Source organism: Paramormyrops kingsleyae, chromosome 24 (genome assembly GCF_048594095.1).
Source record: "Paramormyrops kingsleyae isolate MSU_618 chromosome 24, PKINGS_0.4, whole genome shotgun sequence".
In the NCBI taxonomy this organism is placed as follows: Eukaryota; Metazoa; Chordata; class Actinopteri; order Osteoglossiformes; family Mormyridae; genus Paramormyrops; species Paramormyrops kingsleyae.
In genome coordinates this window covers 11152591-11172140 of record NC_132820.1, presented here as the reverse complement: position 1 = coordinate 11172140, position 19550 = coordinate 11152591, and the positions used below count along the sequence as shown (strand labels likewise).

The 19550-nt window shown below is 48.7% G+C and overlaps 2 protein-coding genes across 9 annotated transcripts in view; both read right to left on the bottom strand.

Annotated features, from left to right (window-relative positions):
- The window catches only part of LOC111860871 (RNA-binding protein Musashi homolog 2), a 69044-nt gene extending 60181 nt beyond the window's left edge, over positions 1–8863 (bottom strand). For 4 of the 8 annotated variants that reach the window (XM_023844955.2, XM_023844958.2, XM_023844961.2 and 1 more), the window contains exons 1-5: positions 8639–8861; positions 8273–8313; positions 7857–7938; positions 7265–7349; positions 2054–2095 (exon numbers count right to left, since the gene is read on the bottom strand). In XM_023844955.2, coding sequence (XP_023700723.1) covers positions 2054–2095; positions 7265–7349; positions 7857–7938; positions 8273–8313; positions 8639–8700 — 312 coding nt within the window. In that variant the 5' untranslated portion in view covers positions 8701–8861. Of the gene's footprint in view, positions 1–2053; positions 2096–7264; positions 7350–7856; positions 7939–8272; positions 8314–8638 lie in introns of all 8 variants that reach the window. The other 4 variants (XM_023844957.2, XM_023844960.2, XM_023844954.2 and 1 more) reach the window with 3 other exon arrangements.
- A 5600-nt stretch (positions 8864–14463) lies between these two features.
- LOC111860870 (A-kinase anchor protein 1, mitochondrial-like) lies at positions 14464–17782 on the bottom strand. The gene is made up of 9 exons (XM_023844952.2): positions 17685–17782; positions 16170–17012; positions 15968–16094; positions 15758–15885; positions 15504–15681; positions 15270–15420; positions 15024–15165; positions 14885–14944; positions 14464–14810 (listed from the first exon to the last, which is right to left on the bottom strand). The coding sequence occupies exons 2-9, from the start codon at positions 16986–16988 to the stop codon at positions 14748–14750; spliced, it is 1668 nt and encodes a 555-aa protein (XP_023700720.2). The 5' UTR covers positions 16989–17012; positions 17685–17782; the 3' UTR covers positions 14464–14747.
- Between the last annotated feature and the right edge of the window lie 1768 nt (positions 17783–19550).

Genomic DNA, 19550 nt, shown 5'->3' with positions numbered 1-19550 from the left:
GGGTCTGCGTTTCACCGGCCTCCGAGACCCCCAAACGGGGCCTGGCTGCACGAGGTACCAGTCTGTGCCCAGTCTGTGGGGCGAATATAACGACGAGGGGAATGTCCTGAAGCGGGACCATGAACAGGACCATAACAGCAGGACTGCGGATACAGCACTGCGACGTAGCTGGAACAACGGCGGTCACCACGGCGACCGCAAACAGGGGGGCGCGCTTCCCACAAGCACAAGCGTTCACACCTCTGCCGCCGCCACCGTGGGCATGGCTGAAAGAGGAGACCGTGTGAGATGTGGTCAGGAGGGGTCCGCCCTAGCCCCCCCCCCCCAAGCCCCCCCTCCGTGCTGTTGCACAGGCGCCCATCTTGCGCAACATCAATTTACTTGTGAGTCAATCTATGAGGCTGTTGCTAATTTTACCTGCTGCTATTTCTGTCGTGACGCTGGTGCCACATGTGACGCTTGGAGCTCCAGGACCGCTGCGGTGCCGAGAGCGAGGTTCTGATCGGAGAGGCGGCATAGGGACCCACAGGAAGTGAGAAGGGGCTCTTGGTAGCCGACCGAAAAGGGCGGAGCCCCAAAAGGTAGCAAAATAAACCCCCATACTGAAGCTAAAGAGGGAACGTGAGTTTAGGGGCAGATGACCCAGCAAACATCGGAAGTGCAGCACTATGCAGAGCTTAGCAGGACATGCACTGGCATTGGTACCAAGGTCAAGTTTAGGCTGATGTCCACAGGAGTTCCAGCTGCTGTAGGAAACCTTCTGGAAATCAGTCCATCTCCCGTTTCGATCTTAAGACGAGACATCGAGGCGCCTTTCCTATAATGCAACAGCTTCCCTCAGCCTGTGAACCCAGAGCCAAACTCTTGTGACGTGGCAAGGTCATGGGAGAGACAGGGACCTCGACCTTCTCCAGAGCCACATACAGGACCACGGATGGACGGATGGACGGATGGAGGGAGGGAGGCCCACAGGTACATAAGCGAGTGAATGACACAGAAGCTGGGTACAGGGTTCTGAGCTGCTGAGGGTGATGCCGGCCAATCAAAGTGCGGCATTCCACAGCAAAGCTCCGCCCAAGAGGTGGGGCTCCAGCACGTAGCCCCACCCACAGCTCCTGCCAACAAACGGCGCCTTTAACTTAGTCACAAGGAAAACTGATTCGCCACATCTCAGGTGTAAATCTGTATGATCGCCAGCAAAACTAAAATCAGTTCATTCGCTCGCACCTGCGTGAGGACTGCGGATGACAAACATACCCCCCCGTTTAACACGCCGAGTGTCATCGCACGTTAAATGCACACCATGACCTGGCTGATCTGGAATCCTGTCGGGACACATTCGACCTGGAAGCAGCCCCCCCCCTCCCCCGTGAGGTACATCCAGGACGGGACGCTGTGGGAAACGCAGGAAAGGTGACCGACGCCCGTGACACAGACATGGTCCCGCTGCAGACGTCACCCCCCCGGCATTCCAAATTAATTTTCCACAAAGGGGAGGGAGCGACAGGCAGCGCTAATCCGGCCTAATCCTATTGTTCGGGAATCCTTTGAAATCCACGGCGGCTGCCTAATACTCACGCAAATGAAAACGCTTTTTCCAGCTAATGAGTGGTGCCCTGCGGCCCCCCGGCGCCAGCTCCGGACGCAGCCCCGGGAAGCCACAGCACCCCCCCACCCCCTACACCCAACCCCCCCCCCACCCCGCCGCGGCAAACACCACGCAACTGAGGTGCAAACGCGCTTCCAGAAATAGCAGCACTGTGCATTCGCACCGCGTTTAGGCAGCGGCAAATGTGGGGAGGGGGCAGGTCAGGAGCACAGAGACGCTTGGGGGGCTACTGGTGAGGAAGGGGTGGCCGTGTGAGACATCACTAAGCATCCAGAACCGCGACAGAAGCCCCCCCCCCCACCCCACCAAAACACAGTGGGACGCTGTGATCACCACAAAATTCAGCCTGTCACAGACTCAGCACCTAACACACACACACAAACACACACACACTGAGCTCCCAAAGCCTAAATGAGGCCTGGGGGGGGGGGGGGGGGCGCTTACCTTGGGCTGTGTGCGTCGAGGGAAGGCCACTTTAGGGTCAATCTGCACTAACAGAAAGAGAAAAATGGGGAGGGGGTGGAGATGGCATATTATTAGCAAAAAAAGTGATTTATCAGCAAAACCACCAGAGTGACAAAAGGCCATAATCGACATGCTTCACAGACATCGCCAGGTGAGCTTAACTCGGGGGATCCAAGCCTACAACCTGGGCTGGTGCTAAGGCAAAGCAGAATGGGAATGAGCTGCCAGGCAAGGTCGATACCCACGGTCATTAAACCTAATCCGATGGTCCTGTGGGCGCACACACACACGCTCATGGGCACGCACACGGGCACGCACACGGGCACGCACACGGGCACGCACACGGGCACGCACACGGGCACGCACACGGGCACGCACAGACCCTTAGATAGGTTCACAGCCCTCCTTTATTGATGATTTAAAGCTCATCACACCCGCTGATGCTCCACATGTAAAGCAAATGTTAGAGTGACTGATCAGACCACAGCCTGTTGTGGGGGGCGGGGGCTTCCCCAGCTGGGGGTGCTGTGCACTCCACTTAAATGACTTCTTTCATTTTCTCCCCCAGCTCAGATGCTGCGGGCTCCGTCCCTCGCACACCAGCTCACAAGGGGCCTGAGCACAGAGTCACAGACAGACCGCGCATACCGAGTCATTTGGAGAGTCACGAGCAGACTATCCCACCCCTGCTGAGACAGCAGAACCGCGGAAGAACTGGTTACAACCTCGCCAAACAAAGCAAAAGCTGAAAATAACTAATACTGTATACCACAGTGCAGTAACTCCTTAATCCAGACAGCCCCGCCCACATCAGCCTCAGTTGCCTGAAAGGCTGTGTCAGTGCTCCTCTCAAGAACCGCCCCCACTCTGCTGCACTGCCCCGCCCACCCATCACAGGCTCCACCCACTTGTATCAGACTTAGGAGAACATTTCTCTTTAGCTGTGAAGAGCACTACGCTAAACCTGAAATAAACAGAGGTCAATAAAATTGAAAGGAAAAAGGTCGACAGGGCAGCTTCATCAGCGCTGAGAACCTGGGGGGCACAACATGGGGGGGGGGGAGGGGAGAGATGCACTCGTCTGCAAAAGATTTCCCTCCTAAGCAGGCCAATCAGAAGAGGGGGTAATGGCTTTTAATACCAATCATGGTGGAGACGCCAGAGCATTCGCAGATGGGATGGCAAGCATTTTGGGCGGGGGAGGGGGGGGGGGGCAATCATCTGTCCACCTACTCAGGTCACTGAATGAGCCCAGAGGTAAACACTCAGCAAGCAATAATGATCACCTAATTAACCTGTAACCATGACGACCCCGTGACGTCCTACCCCGCACTGAATTTAGGCTACAAGTGACACCAAGTCACACCTTCAGAAGCAAAAGAAGTCTCATACTTCCACAGGGGCAATTCTGGGATTTTTTTTAAGGTGGGGGACATAATACAGGCCATGATTCATAGGGAGGGGTCGAGCTTATTTTCAGCCAATTGAATAGGTCAGTGAAAGGGGGCGAGAGCACTCCGGGGGCCAATCAGCTTTCGGGTGGGGCCAGTGCCCCTGTGGCCATGCCCCAGTATTTACCCCTGCTCTTCAGGAAAGACCACAGTGGACCTCAAGCCATTTGTAGGTGGGGGCCTCTGAGATCTTAAGGCTTAAACTCACACCGAGGAGAAGAAGCAAAGCAGAGGTCAGAGCAGGGAAACTCCTGCTTGTAGAACAATAAACTGGGGAAAAAATGAAATAGCCAAAAGGTCCACCTGAAACACGAAAGCGGTGTTTACACAGGCAGCCAGTATCACCCCCCCCCCCCCCCCCCCCCCCCAAACAGAGAGAGGAGAGTCGGCAGCTCAACGGCGATTTATGTTCAATAAAGCAACAAGGAGAGTGATTATGTTTAACATTTTCTTTTGGGCCAAATGTAGATGGGATGGGAGTGGAGCAGTTTATACACACAGAGAGAAAGACAGAGACAGAGAGACAGAGACAGACAGACAAAAAGAGAGACACAAAGACTCAGAGACAAAGACAGACAGAGACAGAGAGTCAGAGACAAAGACAGACAGAGACAAACAGACAGAGACAAAGACTCAGAGACAAAGACAGAGAGAGACAGAGAGTCAGAGACAAAGACAGACGGAGACAGACCAACAGAGACAGACCAACAGAGACAGACCAACAGAGACAGACCAACAGAGACAAACAGGCACACAGAGAGACAGACAGACAGACACAGTTCATATACTCCTGATATGGTGGAGACTCTCCATTGATTTCTATGGGCATAACCCTAATCCTAACCATAAGTAATCCTTTTAACTGTTGTAGTTTTTGATTAGATTCACAGATTTAAAATTAAGGTTTATATTGTGGGGACTGAAAAAAGTGCCTACAAGGTAAAATGTGACAGGTTTTACCATGTAGTGGGGAACACACACACACACACAGACACACACACACACACACACACACAAAAGGCTAAAATGTACTTTCTGTTCTCAGGCAGCACAGCACCTGAGAGCTGCATTTTTCTCTACCCCAGCTTTATAGATTTACCCCCCCACCACCACCTTTATTTTTTCACTGATCTTTTGGAAAAAAAATTTGCACACGCCACCCTGTGTGACAAGGCCAAAAGAAACGCGAGTGTGACATCGGAAGACCCTCACGGGCAAAACACCCAGGACCAAACAGCAGGATATGTGCATTAAATTTAATTCCCTAGTTTTTGTGGGGGGGGGGGGAGCGGGGGGGGGGGGTTTGAAAACTGAACTAGTCCCCAACACTCACTCTTCAAATGAGTCAGGACCAAAACTGATATTTTAAGACGGGCACTTTCAGAAACAGCCCGAGCCACAGACAGGGGAGGGTTCTGCCCCCCCACCCCCCTCCAAGGAAGGGGAGAGACCACAACACCTGCTGCCCCAGCCCGCCTCCCCAGAGGAAAGCGCTAACTGAAGATGCACCTGCAGGTGGAGCGAAGACCCCATTCTGCTCAAAGACCCACGTAAACAGACACGCGATGCCTGAGCACACTGAGGATGCTGTTTGTCTACAGCAAATGACGTCTATAACAACGACTGTTATCACTATGATCACTTGCCTGTGTACGTTTATTCACACTATACAGTTTTATATATACCTGCAGAATCTGGATTTTTAGAATTTGAAATCTACGGTTTACTTTTTATTTATTTTATTTAAAGTGATTTAAACCAGGAAAGTGGTTGAGAAACCAGGGCCACCTAGTCCCTGAAGCAAGTTGGGGTTAATGGTCTTGCTCAAGCGCCCAGCAGTAATGTCACTCTGCCTACTCTGGGAATTGAACTGGCAACCATCTGACGCCCACATCACTTACCCACCTAGCTGCCCTCACGGGACATATCAGGCTCACCTGTCTGATGCAGAGCAAGGGTCTCCAGCTAGGCATCGCCACACCACAAATAGCCAATCAGGAAGCAGCACTCAAATCCTACTCACTGAAGAGTGAGCGACTGGTCAGCAACCAGCCTGACACTGTCCTTCCGTGGATATGCCTGAGGGCGGGGCAGTTAGGTTTGACAAACAGCTGCTTGGCTCTGTTTGATTTGATAAGCCGTGCGATAAGCCCCTCCCACTTTCGGCATACTCTCCACGTCACTGGATGCCAGCACCTGAGGGAGGAATTCGCTTCCAATCCGTGTTCAGCAGCTGGTACTTTAATAACGAATCAGTGTCCGGTGGCCTCTGGGCCAAAACGCAGCACTGGACGACCTACAGTACACCCCGCAGAGACACAACGCCAGACAGAATCGCGGTAACACTGCGCAAATTCATATTCTTCTGAGCAGCCCCGATGACTGATAAACTATTTTCTCTCAGAAGCAGTGTATTAAAGAGCCAGACGTCCATGTGGAAGTTAAGAACCGCATATCGCACGATTTGAGCCCCGCACCCTTCAGGACAAAGTAAGCCCCCGCCACCAACGTCAGCAGGTGCTGTTACCGGCACGAACTTCCCGGCAAAATCTGTCACACTTCACTGCAGAATTTCGGCACCAACTTAATTTCCAAACGTGCATCTTTTAAGACCCGTGAACATTTGCCGAATTGGTATAAAGTGTAACGCATCGGCATCTGTACGGGGAGAAATGTCAGGATCTGGTGCAACGCGGGAAGGAAAATTAAATCCCGTTTTACAGGACTGCAATATTTCACGCGTGTTTTTACAACTGAGGGAAATTTCCCATGAATCTCCACAGCAAGACGCGGAGACCTGCATCCCACGACACATGCTAAGAAAGGTCTAAATCCGTTTAAAATACACAACCTATGTTTCTCTTCATTTCAGAAAGGACGAGGTAAGGCACGTAAAAAAATACAAATAGCCGGATCCTACATAAGGACAGAAATCGAAGCACGGCATATTACCAGCTACCAATGTGCGTTTCTATGTACAAATGAAGATCTATTGTATTATTATTCATAAGAAAGATTAAACTTATCCAGCGGTGTAGAGCATGTGGGCTATTTTAAGGTTCTTCCTTAGAGTGTTAATTTACCAGACCTAGTTTACGCAGCATCTCATACTCCATGAAAGGGATTGTAAACCGTGAAGGGAACCGCATGTTTCAGGCCGTCGTGCGGGGTTACCGGGCTGCGCCGGGGCGCCGTAGCGGGGATTTAAATCGACAACCTACCGGCACTGAGCACGAGGGAGATTTTTAATCCTTTTCGTTAAAGGGGATCATGATGAATTCAGTGCCTAGAGCTCAAATGAACTATCACAGAATAAATTGCAACGACACAGAGATTCATGTTGGGTCTGTCCCCTCGGGGGGAAAATCGATTTCTTGTAAAAATGCATTACATTCATTGTTCCCTGTTTAAATAAAATTAAATACAGCGAGATCACATCTCGGGGTTCACACGTTTTTTTTTTCCATTTCGACGAATATGATCTTTCTCCATTTACACGCGACGCCTCATTTGACGTCTCTGAAAGCGCAGATAAAACACCTTCAGCATAACAGGGCGGGTTACGAAGGTCCGAGAAATTCCGGGATTTTTAAGCTGACATGACCAAACTCCTGTCTGGTATGAAGTGAGTAATTTAATTAACGCCACGGTGCAACCCATCCAGACAAGGGGTATAAAGAGCATAATATATTTAAAATACAGAGCTTATACTGTAAATGGATAAAATACATCAACGTACCGTTTTTGAGTCTAATTCGTGATGGGGCTGAGCTAAGACTTTATCTACACTGGCGGCGTCTGCAAACGTAACGAAGCCAAATCCTCTGGAAAAAGAAAGGGAAAGAAAGGGACAGAATTTAAAGACCTGAATATGATCCAGTTCAATCAAGGTTGAACATTTCAGACATACAAAATTATGAGGTCAGGAAAAAAAACTGCCCGGACAGACAGCGTGTTCCCGTAGTGTAGTACTTCTACATTTTAGTCATTCTTGACAACGCAGATAAGCTGCTGAATGCCGGAGCAGTGCTAGCTCACTGATATAGTTTATTTTTAAAACATTTCAAATGGGGGAAAGCAATTCTTCAGTGAGCCGGGGAAGCCAACGCTTCCGTCCCACGTCAATGTCAAAGTGGCTCTGCTCGCCAGCTCCCCGAAGCCGGCCAGCTCGTTTAATTGCTTGTAAAACCACAACGCGGGACCGGGACAAGGATTTTCTGCTGGGCAGCTTAATTAACACAAAAATGCCATTATGGATGGCACGCCGACACGGGCAGTACAGGAGGAAACAAAGTCAGGCGAACAGTGCAAGACAGAAAGGCGGCGATTACCTGGAGCGTTTTGTGGTCGGGTCTCTCATCACCATACACTCTCTGATTTCCCCGAATTTACCGAAATAGTCCCGGAGGCTGTCTGCGGACAGAGAGGGCGACAGAGGCGGTCAGCGGTGGCTGCGTTTGCGGGCAGTTTCAAAAAAGACCCGCGTTGCACACGGGGGTCGAATAGAGGACTCGGGATCATTGGCGATTAAAATAACCTTGCGCTCACGGGAAGGTGCACAGACACACACACATAGAGATACACATAGGGACAGACACACACACACAGGGACACACGCGCACAAACAGGGACACACACACTGGCACAGACGCACACTCACCCCGTACCGCAAGTACCCCGATCGGACTCGATCGATCACAAAACAGCCGGGAACAAACGTACAAACCGGTAGACCGCATCCTCTCACCTGGTGACGTTTGCCAGCTGAGGCCACCGATAAACATTTTACTGTAAGGAGAACACACGGCAGAAGTAAGTCCAGATGTCAGATCGGCCATTTTGACGTGTAACTACTTAGAAAAAACGAGCCAAGCAAAGGGAAAGCGGCGACGGTACTCTTTGCAAAAGCTCGCCGAGCGAGCTACCTTAAAAAAGGGGGAGGCCCTACTTCCGAATATAATAAAACAATGCACAGATGTAAACAGGACAGAGAGAGCGGTAACTGTATCCGGAAGAAGAAAGAAGCACATAGATACATTGTAACAGTTGTTTAATCCTCTAACTAGTAACAAATAATGCGCAAGAAAAGTGTGGTAATTACGTATTCTCTTACCCCGGGTCGTGCTGCGAATCAGTGGCACTTAGAGACGTGCCCTGGCTCCCATCTCCCTCCATTGCTACCCCAACCACGGCCAGACACTAACAAACACACACACAGGCTGAGCGACAGCAGAGCGGAGCCACCGCTAGGAGAATATCACCGAGCCGGGAATGCGATCGTCACACGTGGGATCAGCTCAGCGCTGTTCCCGCCCCTCCCGTCACTTTCCGCGCCAGTGACGTCAGCGCGGGCGGCCGAACCACGCCCCCTGCTGGCCGCCGCGAGTCACCTAATTACCCCGCATATGGAGCGCGCTGCGAGTAAATTAGCCCCGAAGGGATACATCCCCACTCGTAGCTCCATTGGCCGATATTGGAGTGGCTTTGGAGTAAATAAATAAGCGCTAAATCTAATGAACACCAAACCAATCCAGTTTTAATTCAATGAAACGAAACTTCAGTTTTTGCTCTCTAAAGTAGCATAACTACACACCAGGCACTCTGCAAATTTTATAGATTTATTTACTTTACTTTCCAAGTGTTACCATTGTCTTAGAGTAACAAATTACAGCACTTACGCCGTTAACAGAGGTTCATCCCAGTTAAACTCATATCTACATGTATTTTGCCTCGGACCAAAACTGTTTATGTTAGTTCATCGAACTGAAAGTGGATGAAATACCATGATAAAGTTCATCGTCGTGAAGGGAAATTTGTGTAACGCAACTGAAACTCGCAAAAAACACGCTGTGTTTAAGGAAATGGGCCATACAAGAAACCTCTTAATACAACAATAACGAATATATTTATGTCTGCGCGTCTGTTTTAGTTCTAATGTTGTTTTTGTTTTATGACTGTTGAATAAACAGCTATCGGCTAATAATATATTTTAATGCCATATACATATTTTTAGTGCATGTCTGAGCTCTTCAATTGTAATTTCTAATATTATAAAGTAACAATTATTAAAGAACAATCACCACAATAAATATTTGTTAGGGCTGATGAGGATCTACAAAAGCATCACGTACGTTTTCCTTCTTAACCACTGCGCACCCTAGTGGTGTTGGCGGTGCTGGCAATACAAGCGATGCCACAGCCGCGCGGAAGGTAGAAAAGCGCGAGAAAGATGTCGGTCCTTTGAGTCTCATATTCAACAAGTGAACGGCAAACACGTGGCGCCCGCTCGGAGACTGGCGCTGAACGAGGAGGCAGGGTTTGCAAAACAGCCTTTTCAGTGGACATCCAGGCCGGTCATCTGTACATGAATGGCTTCCTGTGGTCTCGGCTTGGCTGATTCCATCAAAACGCAAAGACGACAGAAAACGTTAACACCACGGTAAACCATACAAAGTTAAGTTTAATTTGGCTGTATATTTAATTTGATTATCAACGTAGTCGAAATTATGTTGTAAATACATATATTATTTTGATATGGTGTTCGTTTAAAACAGTAAAGCAAATGAATCATATGTCACTATTAAAAAAACAACTCTATTCATTTGTGTCAAACCTTTCCAGTCTGGAAACATCCCCTGCGGCTCCACAAAACTTTATTTTTACATCATCGACAAACTTTTCGGCTAAAATGTATGACTCGAGCGTAGACCTACGGGTTAACGTGCAGAAGAGCTAAGTTATCCCGTTTATATGTTCAAAAGGCATGTACGGACCGGTACGTATAACTATGGTAATTATCACTATTATAAGAAGGTATTTTAATCATAGTAAATTGTGAAAGATACGGTGCACGACACGCAAATATTCCGTTAAGGTCATCTCAGTATTTCAAAGAACTAGATAATGAAATAAAAAACGAAATATAAAATTTCCGTGTATGGGCAGGGATTTGAGTCTCAAGTATCTGTACACAGAACGCAGCAGTCTTCTGAATATTTGAAACCGCGGCAAATGAGCACTTTCTGTGTTATAATATACGAAAGAACGACGGAATATAAGCAATAAAGCTGAGCTTTTCCCCCAGACAATGAGTATAGGAGAGCATTATAGGGTCCAAAGTGTTCCCGCTTTCCCATTAAAATCTGTGCAATTTTAGCCGTCTGCTCCTCCTGGGTCAAATACGCGCCTTCCTTGTATAAAGTTTCATCTTGAATAACGGCTTAAAAACTTCCGACCGAGAGCAGTTGATCACTAATAAACGCCGCCCTCTACTCTGCTTCAATTAGCCTCGTTTTAGGCGGATGGCCACGTTAAAACCCACGGACAGTGGGGCATCGTGTCCGCCGGTCTTACGATGTCCCTTCCTTTCCGTGGCGAATTTATTCCTGCCGCCAGCGGGCACTTTAATGTCTGTGCTTTTAATCCGTTTTCTTATTCTTCATGTTCAGAGAGCTGGTCCTTCCTTATGATTAGGGAAAGGAGGCCCTGGGACGTCCGGACTGTTTCCCGACATTTCTCTCGTTTAATGGAACTTCTTTGGCTTGTGACGTCAGCCGCCCGTCCCATTAGCGCCTGTCAAACTGAAAGGAGACGCGTGAGGTTCAGCTCCCTGGCCGCAAACCCGAAGCTGAGACGGACAGTGCGCCGGGGAGAACGGGCCCGAAAGGGCCACTTCTAACTCAAGCGTTAACAAAGAGGCCATCGTTTGTGGTTGCCAACAAAATGTGTTATTGCTTCAATTAACTCCAGTGTAGTATTTTATATCACAAGCTTTAGTTTTTTTTATAATCTTTAAAAATCACTAAATTACAAACTTAACGTAACCTCCAAACACAACAGGAACGAGCGGTTCGCGCTCAGCAACAACAAAATGCAATATTTAGAAATGCGTGTTTATAGAGCAGAATTATATGAAAAAAATTGCAACGTTTAATGGCGTGGACTGCGGAGGCGGTATTAGTCTTTTTTATTGGCAGTACGTAAAAGTGCATTTCATACGCTGCAGTGGACGGCGAGCGGATCACGACCAGACACGTGAAATGAATCAGCGCGATGCTCACTTTAGGTTCACGTATCGCCAAAACCTCCCTTTATTTAGCAAGAAAGCATATTTAAGTATGTTTTTAAGAAATATGTATTTTTAAAAATTCTGGTGACCTACCTCTATCACAAGGGATAAACGCCCAGGTTCATTGCTGTGTACATATACAGCATTTAATTATTCATGTCTTTATCTTTTCATATAAATATATAGTGAGAAAGAAAACCATACACTTCAAATAAAAAAAATCAACAGTGAGTAACTTAGATCCCTGACTCGTCAAAAACGAACTTGACGTCCGTCTACTGCCAAGATTTTACAAAACTGTAAGATACTTTTTCATTTGAAAAAGATTGATTTACCTTTCAAAACAGCAAGTAAATATGTTATTGACTCATTTAGCAATGTCTACGGTTTTTAATCTAAAAGTGCTTTAATTTAATAACTACAAAAATTGTCAGTTATACAGGCAAAATTTAATCTTCTACTTAATTAACTGGAGCCGGTGGATCAGGAATTAAAACCCACACCTATACTACCGAGTTACACACAGGTTACAATACCGCAAGTCGCGGATCTTTCATTTGCGGCGCGCGAATTATACTTACATAACACACTGCTAAACCCTACACAGGACTATAAATATTTCAAAGGCACGTTAACGTTATGTCGACATATCACAATTAAAATTTAAAAATACTTCTGTTCTACATTTTAGAAAACCATAGTGAATTAATAATAAACACGGTTCACCAATTACCCAGAGAGACAAAAAACAGGCAACCACTTCGAGATCCAAAAAAACAGAATGATGTATCATACTGTAGACACTGTAAAATTGATGCTTTTTATGGAAATTCATTCAATAACACAGGGATTCCGATACGGATACGGATCTTAGGCAGTGGGAACTGGAGTCCGAGCCCCGTACGGGACCCAAACGGGGAAGCGTTTGCGGAGCCAGTTTGGCTTTAGATGTTCGGTGTCTGGTTTAAACTTAGACATTTCACAAGAATTTAAGATGCGCAGTCATCAGGTTTCCTCATATATAATGCTCGAAGGAATCATCTGTAATAACCAAAAACCTCTTAGTGGTTATATAAAACTATTGTCATGATTTCGTGATACACTTGCTCTTGCATTGTATTATGGCAATTAAGTGCAATAGAACTGAATACAACTTTTGGTAAGAGGGTTGACGCCAAGCCGCTTTTAAATTGTCATGCAGCAAATTTCATAACCTGTTGCAGTTCAGGTTCGTTAAACTTTGGGGCGCATTTTACTTACTTAGACTCGGTGAATTTGCATCAGCTCCTAGAGATTTAAGCAGCAATTGACCCCCCAGTACTACTGTAAAGTGCCCCCATTCAATATCATTAAAACACTTCCCGGAAAAGCCAGGAACTAAAGCTGAAACCCACGTGCAGAATGTCCAGTCTCTAGGTAAACGGGTACCTCTCCCATCCCTGCCTATAAAGCCCTTGTTGTATGTCCCGCCCCTGGTGAGTAACCGAGGCTGGTTGCCGTTATCAAGACATGAGATAATGGGCACGGCACAGTCCAGTGTGACTTAATCACCTAGGGGGTCAAGGAAAAAAGACGCTTAATTTCACCACACGTTATACCCCCGCTACTTTCAGTTTTATATCCAACAGATCGCTGCCGGCGTCGTTAAAGATGAGGCGACCCAGCGGCGGCCATGGACGCTTCTGCGAGTCAAAGACACCGGAAACCCAGAAAAATGACTTAGTTCTGATAGTTCAGAGGAAAAAGAAGTAAACTTTTACAAGATGTTAAATGATCAGGAAAGTCTTGGTGACCTCGGTCGCCCACACTGAAAGGCTGAGTACGACAGGGTGCCCGAGGGGACAGTCTTCGGTCCCCGTCACTTTTCCATCCACCTTCCACTTTCACTGCACGAGGATTTCAGGAGATCCTGTAAAAAAATAACCTGAATGTGAAAAAGACCCCAGGCGATGCCTTGGTCAGGACGAACCTATGCAATGACTCCAGCTTCTACCCTAAGCAGACCAGGTTTTACCTCACGAGTCAACCGGAGGGGACAGGGGGAGTGTTACCATGGAGACAGCCTGGCGAGGGACATTAAGGTGACACTTGACAGGACAGCGAGCGACAAAGACCACACGCTGCAGGACTTACCTCCAGGTTACTAACATTTAGTATTGTAAATACATATAGGCCTATGACGAGTTACATGTAGTGCGGTAAATGTTTTCCTAATGGACAGGACGCGTGAATCGTATTCTCTTTATCATATGTTCCGTTTTTGTAGTTTCTTTACGTCGGAAAGACACCAGACTCGCTAATATAATACCGTATTATGTCCCGCGCCAATAGACGTAATTCGACGTTCAGGCGTCAAAAACAATCAAAAGGCGCCTGCACGGGATCCATCGCACCCGTAATCTAATATTGTATTTTTAGCTTTAGGCGTCGCTGTTTGATCCCGCAAAGGCTGTGTACTATATGACTCCCTTTAAAACACTGACCTGTGCCGCGAAGATGAGTCGCAGGGTCCACCTGCAGATTGGGCAACAGCTGGTACTTAACGCTGCACCTATACGATCAGCCGCAAATCAAAGACTTGACATCATACGCCACCCAGTGGCAATAATGCAGCTGTTCAGTCTCAGTAGCGGCTATTGAATCCGCGCGTGGAAGGAGGTAACCTGCTACAGATTTAAGACCCTTGGGGCAGGGATATTCTGAAGAGGCATCCCAGTCTCCCGACGTGGACGGCAGCCCAGGCGGAGTCTGACGGATCACAGGTGCCACCCCAGAGGGCAGTGTTTGAGTCCATTTAGCGAGGAACCCACCAACTCCCCACTCCATTAAATGGCCATTTCCTTGCCATTAAAACAATTAACCAAGGCGACTCAAGGGTTTAAATACCTTTATTTATATAATCTAATCCGACACATTTAGACCCTGGGCAGGAGAGTCAATACTTCATTAAAAAATCCCATTACTATTTATGCAAGCAGGCTATAAAAGAAAAAAGAAAAAAAAAAGCTGTTTTGCTCAACAGCTGAATTCAGAAGTTCAGCACCACCTAAGGAGCAATTCCTGAGGGGGGGGGGGGGACCCAGCTGAACACCAGGTGTCACTGGTGTGGTGGTCCAGGGAACCTCCTCAGTACATCCTGGGGGGTGTCCACAGGTCAGGCGTTCTCCACCCAGGAACAGAACCCTTCATCAGCCAACATCCGGTTCACAGACACCAGCTGCAGGAGGAGTTAAGCAGTGATTTCCCCCCCTTAGGTGTCACCGTGCAGCTCAGTAGCAGGGAATTCCATACCTGATTCCCAATCTTCCAAATCTGGACCAGCGGAAGGCCACTGCTGTGGTACCGTGTGACCTAGGAGGCATGAGCATGCAGCAGCTTCAGGTCTGTGTGTAGGGCAAGAGCTGCCTTTTGTGCCAAGAGCACATCTCACCTGCGCCACAAGAGTCACCCCCCTCGTCATTTCCTCCACCCACGAGGCTGCCTCTGTGGAGAAGCTCTCCATTGTTGGTAGGGGGGCCAGATTCTCCAGCAGCACTTCCGCTCCTTGAAACGGCAAGGCCACGAAGTCGGACCTAAAGAGGCGTTTCGGGACATGAACATTACAGTACCAGAGGTAGTGCACCGGTATGTCCACAAGGGGGAGCCCTCGAGCTGAAAGGAGGGAAGGCCATTCAACCTTATCTGGCGAAGCGTGTCCACCTTGACCTTCTCGTAGCCACCATAATCCACAAACCGGACTTCCACTTGGGTGGGGTCGTCACAAAGGGCAGAGACCTGGGCTCTCCACCAGGAGCCCTCCACCCCAGGGGCAGCACAAAGGGTCCCAGCTTGGGGAAGGGGGAAGGGGGCCGCAAGTCAATAGTGCACATCAGTCACCACCTTTCTCAGAGGACACGCACAAGCAGCTCACCCTGAATGTGGGGGTGCAGGTACGGCGCCCCCCGCTGGGCATAGCACAGGTACATTCGCTCTTCGAGGCTGCACAAGGAATGATGGGAAGGATGCGTGCGCTGCTGGATGAACAGGTGACCTGCGGAAACCACCTTCACTACGATGACCTCAATGGGCACACCCTCTGGCAGCACCACCTAGTGGGCATTAGGGGAGGTGAATGGACTGTACTGGTGCCACTCTGATCCAGTCACCCCCAGCAGTCACCCTTACCCAGCTTGTTGGGGCCAGTGTGGGCTGGGTGAGGGCGGGATTGAGAGCAGTGCTCTGATTGGTTAGGTCCAGGTCCACAAACTTCTCTCCCATCAGCTTCAGGGCTCTGTCAACCTGCACCCTGGAACCTGGTATTTCATAGGCAGGACACTGACACCTCCCCACCCCATAGGCCAAACAGGCTGAGCTGGGGGGGGGGGGGTGACTCACCTTCGATGTGGCAGATCTGAACATCCCGACTTGGAGAAGCTCGGAACACATAGATTTTTGCCCCGGAGCGCCGCTTCAGGAAGCTGACGGCTCGACCTTTCTGCCCGATCAGGCGGCCAACAAGATGCTGGGAATGAGAGCGAAGGGACCATTCAGCTACTGGGAGCGACCTTGGCGATCAACCCACCCCACCTCCACTCACCCTGGGCACTGCTACCTCCCACTCTACCAGGTCTATGTCTCGGGGGCTGGGCGGGAAGGCAGGGGGACTGCTGCCTGAATCCTGCCCCACCATGGGGTACTTTTCAGGCACTGCTGGAGACAACATGGGGCCCCAGCCACATACCCCCTCAGTCCTGGGACTAGGTCCTGAGACAGTTGCTTCTCCTGCCAGCACCACTGGGCTCAAGGGTGATATTTCACTCCTTGACCTTTGGGGGGCATCATGAGGACCCTCACTGTTGTTCTCCATCTCCCTGAGCACCTCCATGGGGGCAGGTAATGCCATACCCAATTTCCAGCTACCACCCCTCTCCTGGTCCTGTTCTTGCACCTCCTGCATATCATCTCCTGCTGCATCTCCTTCACGACTGCGAGGCTCCTCACTGGCACAACACACACCATCACCTGACTCGAAGTTCCCCAGGTGGCCTGATGGGGGCGCCACCTCAACACAAACGTGTTGCTGCTCTGACTGCTGCAGAATGAAGTTGCCTGGTCCAAGTCCAATCCAAGAGCCCTCCGCAAGTGTGTCAGATTTCCATCCCGGTGTCACCTGCCCTTCCGGTTCTGGCCTCTTCAGGACCTTGGATGAGCCTTGAATGGACTCCAGCTTGGAAAAATCCTCCTTAGGCTGCCTGAGGGAGTTCACTCCTCCTCCCTCCCCAGGCTGAAACTCCTTCATGTCCTTGTCCTGATGGGACTTAGATCTCTTCCTGCAGAAGGTATACCACCAGCCAGCCAGCAGCAGCAAGAGCCCTGGTAGGGCACAGGTGAGGAGGGGGCGCAGACTGGAAGCCATGTTCCTCAGGTCCTGACACTACCCCTGGGAAGGCAGGTGCAAGCCAGAAGTCAGCAGGGAACAAATACTGTGACTATATTAATTGTCACACTTTCTTAAAACGCCTATCGAAAAACCACTGCTAGGCCCGACACACTGGTAGCCTAATTTAGTACAGGTTCATGAAAAAGACGGATAATCCCCTCACATTTTGACACTTCCGATTACATAAATACCACCGAAGTTCGAGAAATTGTTCAGCCACGATCTGCTAATAATTAGCGGTTATGGCGGAAAGCGGCAGCACCTGGCCGCTCAAACCACGTGTAACGAGGTGCGGACGCCGCAGGCAGCCCCGGAAATTAAGAGAGGACAAGCTGCCGCCAGAGCTGTCAGCCCGCTGGGTGTGATATGAACAGGCGGCTTGTTTCCAGCCTCACAAGAGCCTTTCGGAATGTACAGCCACACCAGATCTTCATAGGACCGGTCCGCATATCACAGCCACAAATTTCAGCGTGAGTCTGTGTGTAATCGTTCTTAACCGGTGGAAACACGTCACTCTACTAAAAACGAATTCCTCTTTAAATTAAAAATCGCCGGTAAGTATTAACGGAGCCCCATCTCAGCAAATAAAGATACCGACCCATTTCAGTCGGGCTTTTTGTGTTAATTTACAACACTATCACTTTAATTACACGAATGACTGTGCTGACTTACTGTGTAGATACGCTCACCCCCCCCATCCTAAGAGGAAAAGGCAAAGGGGGCAGTTTTTATACCCCACGCGGATCACGTGACCAGCACACGTGTGGTGCCATCGGACAGCTCACGCGCCACCACCCCTGCAGCGCTAATTATTCTGCCATATAGTTATGCGTCCTTCACCTACACAACTACGTGACCTGAAAGTCTGTAGTGATTTCCAGCACAAGCCCACAGAGCCCACTTAGTGATTGAAATAAATCACACGCGAGTCATACTAAAATGTCAGCATACAACTGTGCTCCCAGGGTAAAAGTTTAAGTGTAGCTTTGTCTGTTTGTTTATTACGCAGGAACTTTTGAAGATGTGTCAAATTCGGCAAAGAAGGATAACCCGCTTCTTACTGCAGTAAAATAGGTTTGTCAGACGAGGTTCAGGGAGACTAAGATACCATCACGCATCATGAGTCTGTGGCAGCAGCGATATTCCCGCGCAGTGCCGAGCGGAGAGGTCAGAGGTTTCGACCGGAGGAGGAGAGGGGGGTCACCCGTGATAAATTTAGCGTGATCGTCAGTGATCGGTGAAATACGCCGATTGGGCGGAAGCCCGGTAAGACTTACGTTAAATAACAAGTTCCCCCACTGCCCGGAAGCCCGTGTCTGACCCCTAACCGCCCGCTGTAGCCACACCAGGCTGTCCGATCCACCGCCGTTACCTTCAGCAAGACACCTAAATCCCCTTTCCTCTCTCAGTGGAGAGAAATCCCAGCTCCATAAATAGATTAGGGCAGAAAGGATATATTTCACGCAGTTGCTTTGAATAAAACGAATACGATGTTACACTTCCTCTCAAAGCTGTATGTCTGATCCCTCAGAAAATTGTTCCCTGTGGAAAAGCCTAGTTGTGTGTGCGGGTGTTTTTCATTTGGTTAGTGTCAGATATTGCCAACACGACAAGTCACAAGAAAGAATACAAAAGGAAGAGGGCAGCATCACAGACAGTCCTTGATACTTTTTGCTATAAAAAAAATTAAATCGATTAATTTGCATATTAATAAAATGTACTGAGAATTCTGGTGAAAGGCACTGGATTTGTGTGATTTTTTGCCAATTAATTCCAAATACTTCAAATAAAAATGAACATGGACATACTGACACACTTATTCATCAAGACAAATGCAAAGTTTATTTCATTCATTTATGTGTAAAACTAATTTTTCTCATAAGTTGCCCATCATATCCCCATTTATTTTTCTGCCCCCTCCCCTGCCCATGGCTAAGATGATGACCCTGAACATCACATCCTGACATTCCCGACATTCTCCAGCAGGTGGCACTGCACACCCGCAGTAATACTGCCTGGGTCTCCAGCATGCTGTGCTGCTGAAAGGCAGCTGACAGGACACTGAAGTCTCATGGGGGGGGATTCCAGATGATGGGACTGGTAGCCTGCTTTGATTGGTGTGTGATGGATGTTACTGTGATTTTATTGGTGCACTAGATTTTGGTGTGATCTAATTGGTTTACGTTGGTTGTTACTGGGCTGTGTTGTGGGATAATCTGATTGGTAGGTTAGATTATGGGATGATCTGATTGGTGCAGGGTGCAGCAGAAGGAGGATGCTGAGGGGCAGTACCTGAGGAGCAGCAGCAGGGGGCGTCGTGGCGTGAGGCTGAAGCAGAGGAACTACATGACTGAAGTGGGTGATAGAAGCCAGGAGTGCAGGATTATGACGACAGGACAGCGGCAACTAAAATATAATTTATAATTAGCTGAATGCAAGGTCTCCTGAGATGCTGGAAAGACGCATCACACCCTGCATATATACGTATGTAAAAACTGTGTGAGGACAACCATGACAGAGTGGACACTCTCTTTTCAA

Excerpts from the sequence above, each read along its gene's own strand:
- LOC111860870 (XM_023844952.2), bottom strand. The coding sequence starts at position 16,988 with ATGGCTTCCAGTCTGCGCCCCCTCCTCACCTGTGCCCTACCAGGGCTC. Across the intron at positions 15,886-15,967 it reads TCAGATCTGCCACATCGAAG|GTTCCAGGGTGCAGGTTGAC; the intron begins GTGAGTCACCCC and ends ATGAAATACCAG. Across the intron at positions 14,945-15,023 it reads GGGTGACTCTTGTGGCGCAG|GTCACACGGTACCACAGCAG; the intron begins GTGAGATGTGCT and ends CATGCCTCCTAG.